Genomic DNA, 10,762 nt, shown 5'->3' on the forward strand with positions numbered 1-10,762 from the left:
AGCCATAACATAGTCCACTGTACTAGCACCATGCCGATGTGGAAAGCAAGTGAAACCGCTCGTTGCCAGGAATCTCTGTAGGCCATTCAGGATGGCCAATCCATGTTCAATCCCCATGTCTATCAAATACCGCCCATACTCAGTGTGTTCCTCATCCTGTGAGAGTCGAGAGAGAAAGAAACAAAGAAAGAAAGATTTTATTAACATCCTCCAAAAGACCGAACTCAGCCTATGAGACAAATCGGTGTACCTATATGGGGTATCCTGTGTCATCCCAACAAAATGAAGAAGTACTCAACTAAAAAGCTGAATCTGGGTGTGCAATAAGTACAATGAGTGGGGGAGGGGATGGAGCTCTACTACTAGGAGAATGCAAAGCTATATGCATGGAGTATACAATCATGATATGCACAACCTAGCTAGTTCCATCTTGTACTATACTGGGGGTATAAAATGGTATACATCAATGAAGGGGGTGTCCACAGCTCCCTGAAGAACATGCTTGGGTCTGCTCTGAAGCGAGCCAGTTGCTCCGCACCCTCTCTATGAAACTGAGCTCTAATCTCTGTCATCTCTCTCTGGTATAGGCGTGGTGTCCGAAAGCCAGGTGTCCTCTGTCTCCTATGGGCTCTGAGTGTCTCTGCTCTCTGGAGAGTAATTCCCTGCTGTGTAGGGGCTGGGAGTGTGATGGATCTCTGGAAAAATGTAGTAATCTGTGTCTGTCGTCCCCCCTCTGGAGCCGTCTGAGCCTGTAATGATGTCTCTCTGTGACGCTGTATGTCTAGAATGAATCTCCCCAGTATGCGCTAGTCTGCTGCCTCAAAGATTTGGCGTAGGGAATGTGGCTCTCTGAATAAAATGGGATATCTCTCTCTGATGGCTGTATATGCTCTGCATCTGCATACGTAATGCTCCTCACTCTCCACCTCCTCTCTGCACAATCTGCATACCCTCTCCTCTCTGCACAATCTGCATACCCCCTCCTCTCGGGGGATCCGTGCTGCTCTGCTAGTCTCAATCTCCAATGAAACTCTAAGCTGACCAATAGCCACTCGGGAGCCGTGTGGTAAAAAGCCCTCCATGTATCTAGGCCTCTCTATAAATCCATCATCAGTGATCCTCATGAAGTGATCTCTGTAGTATAGCATCTTCGGTGGAAGAGGCTGTGTAGGCGATATCCATGTCTCTCGTGTATAGAGCTGCCATAGGTCCTTTCTCAATACTTTGTTCCTCTCACTATGAGAGAGACGGATATGTGGTGCATCCCTGTCATACTGGAATGGTGGTAGATGATCCATGTCTAGGCCATGCTGTGAGAGAGAGAGAGAGAGAGAGAGAGAGAGAGAGAGAGAGAGAGATATTCTTTGTTATCAGGTTCATTGAAGAGAGAAAAAGAGTTGACAACAAGGATATTGTCGTAGCAACTAAGTTTGCTGCTCTGCCATGGCGCTTGGGCAAAGGGAGTGTAATATGTGCTTTGAAGGAGTCTCTGAAACGGCTTGGTCTTTCATATGTTGATTTGTATCAACTTCATTGGTAATATAGTGCAAAAACTCCTTTTTGCAGCATTTTGTTAAGTTGATTTGAAGTTTTTCTGAAGCTTACTTATTTCTGTTTGCAGGCCTGGACTGTGGGGAAATGAAGGTGCGTTTCAGAATGATTGCTTTTGTTTGTTTCCTTGCGCCTGCCTTATAAAGTCTAATTTATGATACACTCTCTTTAGATACAAAGCTTTCCTCTGTTTGTTTTTTTTTTTCAAGAAAGAGATCCTTCTATTAGTTAAAAAATAGCAGCCTGAGGGCTGGATGTACATGCTCAAAATCCTCAAAGGAGGGAAAAAACAAATTTGGGAGGTCTAGATGTACATGCTTAGAATCCTCAAAGGAGGCAAAAAGCAAATTGGGGAGGGCTAGATGTACATGCTTAGAATCCTCAAAGAAGGCAAAAAGCAAATCGGGGAGGGGTGCTACCCTCCATGGCTGGCCATCCTCAGAGGGAGACTACCTCATACAAGTTGTGTGTTGGGGGGGGGGGGTGTGGAAACGGTGGCCTGTAATGCCAAGTAATCTTGCCCGCCCGATGACTGAGAACTGTGTGGCATGTGCGCAGGAAGGCCTTTTGCCATCTATGCATGTGATCCGACCTGCCCGAAAGCTTGCCCCACTGACCGTGGAGGGAATGAATGACTTCGGTCCAAATGGAGTGGATGGACTCAACTCGAGGGGTGAGAATGTTGGGTATTAGAGTCAAGGCAGAGGAGGCTAGAGATGTATACATTGCCGTATGTTATTTTGCTCCATCCACCTCTAGGTTTGCCACACAGGGACATTCCCTCTACTATGCATTGTATGAGGACATTATGGAGTTTTCAGGGTTGGGGGAGGTTTTGTTAGTCGGAGACTTTAATGCCAGGACAGCCAATCGATAGACACTCTTTTTTGATAGCACAGATGACATGTTCAGAGAGATGGAGGTGGAGCATCTTGACATCGAGAGTCTCACAGGACACAGCCGCATGTATGGAATATGGAGAGTACCTTCTGGCTTTAGGAGGAGCGCATGGCTTGGCTATACTTAATGGTCTTTCCAGATGGCCTCTTTCAGGAGATTTCACGTGCTATCCTATGCGACATGGTGCCAGCACAGTAGACTATGTACTAGCTCCTCTATCTCTGATACCTCGTGTGCAGCATCTTACAGTCTCGGCCCGCCCTATTGGAGTAGCTGCAGATCATACATACCTCTCTTTCTCCCTGGACTGTCACTACTCCACGCAGTCTATCAGACATCATAGATCCAGGCATCCTAGATACCACTTCACTAGGGAGACTGCCCATGTCTATACTTCCCAGGTATTTCTTGCTACAGCTAATTTAGACTTGCATGCGCCCATGGAGGAGCTCACTATGCAGATTGCAGTTGCCTTGCAATCACCCGCCACTACATCCTTTCCTCGTTCTAGTACCAGATCCAGGGCTACATTGGGGACCACTCAGAATAGATGGTGTGATGAGGACTGTCGCGAGGTAAGAGCCTGCTAAGAGAGGGAAGTGGCTTTGGGAGTCACTACTCATAGGCAGTCGCGCATTGTCTTTCGTCGACTCATGGCAAAAGAAGAGAGCATACTTAGCTCAGCTTAAGCAGGACTTGTATCAGGTATTCCTGGGGCAGGATTCTAGAGATGCATGGAAACTTTTTCGAGAGCAATGCCCACATATCCCCATTACCTCGCCAGCTATTTGGGGTCAGTATGCCACTACTCTTTACCAGGTGCCTGACCAGCCTGACCTCCCAGATCCACTGGAGCCTCGGCCGCAGGCCTCCACTTTCTTTCGGTTGAGCATGGTATATGATGCTATTGACAGGATGAAATCAGGGAAAGCTCAGGACCATGATGGTCTAGTTGCGGAGCATTTTATATATGTGACAGATTTGTTGGCACCCTTGTTGACTCATATGTTCAACAGGGTTTTGTGTGAGGGCTTGCTGGCTAGTTAGAGAGATAACACCATCGTACCCATATTGAAGTCTGGAGATCCCACAGATCCCAGCAACTCCTTGGCCAAAGTATATGCATCTATTATTGAGCATGAGTTTTGGGCAGAGACTCAGGGATTGCGAGCTCCAGGCCAGGCAGGTTTTCGACGGGGATACTCGACATTAGATCATATCTTTATGCTCAGAGCCATTATTGAGGAGGGCAGAGCACATGGTCCGAGGATATATTGTTGCTTTGTGGATTTTCGCAAGGCTTTTGATACGGTACCATGGGCCAGGCTGATGCAGATGATGTATGACATTGGGGTACCGCCAACACTCACTTGGGGGGTACTTACTTTATATGAGTCTGTCACTGGTAGAGTGAAGACTGCGGAAGGAAACTCAGACTTGATTTACAGCACCATAGGGGTGAAACAGGGCTGCCCTTTGTCTCCAACTCTTTTCGGGCTATACATTGATGAGGTTTCAGATTTTATTGATAAGAGGAGAGGGGAGAGGTGCTTCCTTGGCACGAGTTTGGATACCATTGCTTATATATGCCGATGATAGTCCTTATAGCAGACTCTCTACTAGAAGACATTTGGATGCACTACAGGCCGACACGGAGGCCAGGGACCTCACGGTCAACCTGGGCAAGACTAAGGTTATGATTTTTAATACCTCAGCGCAGTGGATTAGCGGGTTTCGTTTATAGAGGGTAGACTGTGGAGCAGGTTACCTCCTATTTGTATCTTGGAGTCCTATTTAGGGGCCCAGCTTTCTCCATGCGAGCAGCCGCTGAGGCGAGATTGACACGAGGATATGCTGCCCTAGGGATGCTAGAGAAGATGTGCTCATAGGTACAATTTGAGGAGCCCAAGACCAAATTATGGCTCTTTGATACTTTAGTCTCCCCTACTCTATATATATATACCTAGAAGAGTCCAGGAACATGCCTAAATTCACCTTTTAGGAACGTGCATGTTATATACTCATGGTAGTCAACCCACAAGACTATATAACTATCAACTCCATTATGCATAGTATGGACTAGATACTACGACATCCCCACTAACGTCTAGATCATCTCCGCCGCCACCTTTTCAGTACTCTTTAGACGCCCCTTCTCTGCCTTTGCACCACTCGGAGGTGAACAGAATCATTAAGCAGGATGAGTGACCCCTCTGGATGTGGATGCGGCTGTGTCCTGACCTTGCCTCTGTTGTGCTGAAGTGGTGCTCCCAAAGAAATCAGTAAGTTGTCTCTGCACAGGACCTATGTGTGCTACTCCTCCACGTATGAGTCTCTCTCTATGCCGGTGTATCTCTAGTAGAAAAAGTCCTAGGCATCTCTGGTCACTATAGTCCATCACTTTGGCAAGGGGGACCGAACCCCTCTCTGAAAAGGCAATGGAACCCCCCTCTAATCTCATAGTACACGGGGCATCAACAGATGTAGTGCTCCTCCGTTTCTGGCTCTAGCTGACATGTACGTTTCTCTGCTAGTACTCTCTGTGGTCCATATCTACCAGTCTCAATCCTCAACTAATGAGAGGAAGTGCGGATCTGACCAATAGTGCATCTGATGCCATGTGACAAATGTGTATCCATGTATCTCGGACCAGTGATGAAACCATTCTCTGTAAGGCGAAGCAGGTGATCTCTGTAAAAACTCATCTTCGTCCCTAGAGGGGTCGTTGGTGATACCCATGTCCTCTCAGTGTCTGCCTCTCAGCGATGTCGGGATAGACGCCCCAAACCTTGGGGTATTCGTAGTAGATCCAAATGGCATGGGAGGACTAGAGTGATCATCGCAAATCACCAGCAAATACCCTCCAGGCAGTTCATCCCAGAGGAGCTTGTCTTCATGCTTCAGCGACCTATGAGGGATTTTATCCACTGAGGGCCCATCTATACCCTCACACATTCATGAGCCTCACACGCCCAGAGATGTCTCTGTGTGGACACTTTCGTCCCCTCTTAGTAGCTTCCCAGGTTTCCCATGTTTCCCATTTTTCCATGTTTCCCATTTTCCCATGTTACTCTTGATCTCTAGATCTTTAGATCTTTAGATCTTTTCTCACTTTTTTTTTTTTTCCGAGAAAAGATCCTTTCATTAGTTATGTAAAAAAACGCCCGTAGGGCTACAAAAGAGATCTCTCCTGCTCCTAACAGAGAGAAGAGCAGTGAATACATCATGGCAGCCCGGGAGACTCTCCCTAGGTGCTGCAAAATACAAGCATCAGTCTAAAGGACTGAGCGGCTAAATCATACAATGGGGGGGGGAAAAGCCAAACAGGTGGCCTGTAGTGCCAACGGGGGGATCCCGTGTGTAGGGTGTAGAACGGGCCGCAGCGCCAAGTGGTATGAAAGGCCTGGCGTCGTAAGATCGCCTCATCCGAGTCTCCCCGGATGCGGTCGTACTGTCCTCGCAGGGTGTGGATCAACTCCTGCCAAATCCCCCGAACAGTCTCTGCTGGTGGCTCTAATCTCCCCTCAAAGGCCGTAAAGCACCGGGCCCTCCAGGTGAACCAGATGGTGAGGCTGCTGAGGAGCTCCCATCGTAAATCCCTCTCCTGTGTCCAGCTGGCGGACGAGAAATCCGGTGCCGGAACCAGGCGAGGCTGGCCCCTAATAAATCTGATGGCCTGACTGCCCTGCTCCATCTCATAGCCCATAGCAGGCCCTGACGAAGTCGACCAAGCAGCGGCACCCCACGTAAACATACCCTTTGGAGAGAGGGGGGCCAGAATACGCAGCATCCGCAGCCAAATCTGCTGTGCCTGAGGGCAGTCCCAAAGGCAATGTCTCTGTGTCTCCATAGGGTGGCCGCATCGGACGCAGGCCGCCGGAAGACCGCTGTAAACAAGCCAAGTGCCAACTGCTGAGCCCCTGTGGGCGACCAGCCACTGAAAAGCCGAGATCCTGCGGGCCTGTCGACTAGCCCAGAGCCGAGCCCAGAAATCCTCCAGGAACTCCTGTGAAAGTCCCTGTAATCGCCAATGCCCCGCTGCCGCTGGAGAAACCGTCCTCCTCGCCGTCAAAATATGCCGTCCCAGCCGAACAGTATACTGGAAAAAAGTGATCTCTGTGGCCTCAAGGGATGCATAAGGATCATGCCACTCGTACTCCCCGGGGTCCCACTGTAGCCGGGCCAAGGGGCGCGCTGCATATGCCCATATGCGCCAATCCGAGAGCACATCAGCAGGGTCGGGGTCAATATGCCACTTCCGAGAAGCGGCAGCCACTACCCGAATCCTCTGAAAGGTGCACTCTGCAACCAAAGGCGACTCCACCTCCACTCTCTGGAGTCTGCCCTCATCCTGAATCTCATAATAAAGGCATCTGCCATCCTCAGTACTGGCTCTGACAGCAATCAGGATCTCCAACTGTGTAAAGGCTCCCATCCACCGTGGGGCCACTGGCTCGAGGGGTGTGAACCACTCCTCTGTAAGTGCCTCCTGAATATCATCCCTCATAATCAACCCCCCTCTGAAGTGACTCAGCCTCTCCACCTGGGTCTCCTCTGGTAGACTGCAGAAAGCCTGCCAGTCTCCAAAACTACGAGCTGGGCCTGCCGCTAAAGGTCCCCAGGCTAGACGAGGCCGAGAACCAAGCATATGACCCTGCTCCGTACGAACCGCTGGGCTCCAGATGAGCGGCTGCCTGGCCCGCTCCTCAACACAAGAAGGAGGCCGCTGAGAAAGCCCCGGTCTCAGCAGCTCCCAAGCTCTCAGGATACTCAAAGCAAATCTGTCCTCCCATCCTCTACTGAGGCCTGTCCTCCTCATCTCTATGAAGATCCAGCGAATCTCTGGTGCCCAAGTACCCCCTGCAGGGGGGCCCGAGCCTGCAGTCGCTGCAAGAGGAGCTCTTTCCAAGGCTCAGCGCCTGGAAGCAACCCCCGAACAATAAGCTTCCCCAATAAGGCTCTACTCTGATCGACTGGATCTATAATGCCCAAACCGCCCTGAGCCAGCGGAAGTGTAATAACTGCCCATGCAACCTTTGCCCGAGCTGGCTGACCGTCCCGCCCAGACCACAGAAAGTTCCTGATCAGCCTCTGTACCTGGCTGATGCAAGAGCTCGAGAAAATCCAGCAGGACGTAATGTACCACATGGTCGCTAACAGCACCTGATTTGCCACCACCACCCTCCCAGCCAATGATAGTCGAGCTGTACTCCAATACAATAGCTTCTTCCGAATACTCAGAAGAAGCGGGGCAATCTGCTGCTCAGGTGACAAATCGAGGCCAATCTGGCATCCCAAATACCGCACTGCTGTGCCTGGAGGAATCCATCTAAAACCGGGGTCCGGGCTCCATGCCGGAGTGGGAGCACTACTGATCCAAAAGGCCACTGTCTTGCGCCAATTGATCAATGCTCCCGAAGCTGCACTAAAAACCTGGAGCGACTGCTCTGCCCGAATAAGATTGGCCTCGTGGCCATGCAAAAATAAGCCCGTGTCGTCTGCAAACTCAGCATCAAGCAGATCCTCCCCCCGGACTGGGAGTTGAAGTCCTCTCAAACCAACCTCCTCTGCCGTCAAATACATACTCATAGCCTCCGCAAAGAAGAGAAAAAGGAAAGGGGCGAGAGGACACCCCTGACGGACTGATCTGGTCAGCTCAAAACTCGGCCCCCGACCTCCTGCAATCAGCACCTAGCTGCGAGCTGTGGAATACAGAGCTGCCACCCCTCTGATCCATCCTGGCTCAAAGCCCAGGCGAAGCATAGTGCCCTCTAAGAATCCCCAATCAACTCTATCATATGCCTTCTCAAAATCGAGAAGCATGACGACCAAGTCCTCGCCAAGAAACCTAGCTCGGGCCGTCGCCTCCCAGAAAGTAAAGATGTTGTCAAGGATACTGCGCTCCTTGACAAATCCTGTCTGAGTAGCATGAATCAACTCCCCCAGGAAGGGCTGGATCCTCAAACTCAAGGCCTTTGCTAAGACCTTGTAGACAGTATTGAGGATCGTAATAGGCCTCCAATGCCGAATGTCATCTGATACTCCCTCCCCCTTGGGGATAAGATAGATCAAGCCCTCTGAAAAGCTCTGCGGCATCACCCCAGTGTCCAAAACATGCTGAAAGCCCCTGCGGAGGCCTGGCCCCAAAAGGTCCCAATAGCGCATAAAAAAGGCCGGCGTCAGTCCGTCCTCCCCTGGGCAACTATGTCGCGGCAGGACCCTCAAGGCCTCGGCAAGCTCAGTCTCTGACAGAGGCGCACCTAGAACTGTGCGCATATGGTCTGTGACCCTCCTCTGCACATGGGCCCACACAGTCTGTCTGCATACATCTCGATCCTCAGTGGCTGGCTCCGCTGAAAGCAAGTCACTATAAAAAGCAGTGGCAATGGCTCTGATCTCCCCGAGCTCAGTAGCTATCGATCCATCCGGTCTACCAAGCTGGCGAACCCCTGCTCGCGCATGACGGGGTCCAGTGATCTCAAAAAACTCCCCAGTCACTCTATCACCAAGCTGCGTCCACTGAGAGGCCTGACGACGATAGTAAAACTCATGTCTCTGCTCCTCTGCCTCTCTAACCTCCTGGCGGGCCTGGCTCAGCTGGGACGCCACCCACTCACATGCTGGCTGCTGCTCCTGAAGGCGCTGTAACGAAGCAAGGCTGCGTCTCAGCCGTTGCTCCCGCTCGCGAATCTCTCCCAGTCGTGTCAAAGCTGCAGCGTGCAGAAAAGAGCTAAGATCAATGAGTCCCTGGGCACACTGGCCCGCTGCATCCTGGTCAGAGCACTGACTATCATGCCAGATCCTCTCAATGTCCTCAGCGAGACTGGGGTCAGCAAGTACCCGCTCTGGGATCCTCAACTGCAAGCTGGGCTCCCGTGTCCCCTCCTCCAAAGTCAATATAACTGGCGCATGATCTGAAAATGAGGTGCCAGCAAGAATGCCGACGGAGCCCCCTCGCTCCCCCCTTTTCTCACTTTTTTCTGTTACACACCATTGACATTTGTACTTAATCTGACCAAATTATTTGTAACTTTTGGTCTCATAGGTCATTTTGGCCTTTCGAAGACGTTAATACAGATTTCATTTCATTTCATTTCTCACCGCAGGATCATGCAGCCCCGTTATCTGAGTCAGCACCAACACTTGCATTTGAGGAGACGGGACAGGGCCTCGCCTTTCTCCTGTCACCGCAGGATCATGGCAGCCCCGTTATCAGCAACCCCAGAGGGGAGGAGCACCACAGGCACTTGTGAGAGGTGGGAGATCATTAGTAGCATGGCACATTTGGCGTGCTCACTGCTGCGAGGCCACAGTGGGCACTTTCACACCGCCCCCGCTGAGTCCATCCAGAGCATATGGAGGGACACCATTCACACCTTGCGGGGTCAGTGGGAGAAGTTGTGACTCTGAGTGTATGAGGAAATGCCGAGAGGCTTTTCTGCGGATCTGGGGCAGCGGTCCTTTCCTCAGGGTTAAAGACAGTGAGGTCACTTGGCATTACAGGCCACGTGGTTGGCTATTCCCCTCCCCTATTGTATGAAATATCCTTTGTCCCAGAGTGGCCAGTTAGCGAGGAAGAGCCTGTCTGTCCCCATTTGTTTTTCTTGTCTCCTATGATTGAGACTGGGTCATGAACTTAGCGGTTTTGGCTGCATTTTGGTAACTAATGGAAGGATCGTTTCCTAGAAAAAAACAATCTGTACATTTGTAGCACTTTTGCAACATTTATATGGTTTTTTTTAAAAATAAAAATGGTTATTATTGAGTGTATGGTTAAATTATTAATGGCTGCATAGCATCTGTGAGTCAATTTTTTCTGAACCATTAATTGGATATATTTTATAAACCCTGCAGATTACATTGATGGATTGGCTGATGCTGTTCAGCAAGGCCTCGTAAAGGCTGTTGGAGTATCAAATTATAATGGTATATCTTATCTTTCTATGTTTTGAAATATCAACTCCCAATGCTATTTTATTTTGTTGTCTATTTGTTAAAAAATGCAGTTGAGAATCTTTAAAACAGTACTAACGTTTAGAAGATTTTTGGGGTGACAAGATTCTGCTCCCCTAATAAAAAGCACAATCCGAGAGCTTAAAATGGGAAGAAAAAGGAGTCCATGACATAGTCACATGGGACGCGAAATGGGGACGGGGAACGGGGACGGAAAAGATTAAGAATGGCCATTCCCTATGACTATAGAGTGACATGGGACGGGAATGAGAATGGGAAGATGCTGCCATCCCCAACATTCCCGAGTCTAAAAATCCCCATTCCCTGTGACTATGGTCCATGAGACCAGGCCCACATC

General features: G+C 50.0%; 1 protein-coding gene across 1 annotated transcript in view; it reads left to right on the forward strand.

The window, feature by feature from the left end:
* Window positions 1-10,762, forward strand: part of LOC147641146 (NAD(P)-linked oxidoreductase superfamily protein) — a 76,717-nt gene that overhangs the window by 40,322 nt on the left and 25,633 nt on the right. The window contains exons 5-7 of the mRNA XM_086818638.1: window positions 1,375-1,536; window positions 1,622-1,644; window positions 10,306-10,377. Of these exons, the coding sequence (XP_086674764.1) occupies window positions 1,375-1,536; window positions 1,622-1,644; window positions 10,306-10,377 (257 nt within the window). The remainder of the gene's footprint in view (window positions 1-1,374; window positions 1,537-1,621; window positions 1,645-10,305; window positions 10,378-10,762) is intronic.

This window comes from Cibotium barometz, chromosome 2, assembly GCF_041138505.1.
Source record: "Cibotium barometz isolate CiBa-2024 chromosome 2, ASM4113850v1, whole genome shotgun sequence".
In the NCBI taxonomy this organism is placed as follows: domain Eukaryota; kingdom Viridiplantae; phylum Streptophyta; class Polypodiopsida; order Cyatheales; family Cibotiaceae; genus Cibotium; species Cibotium barometz.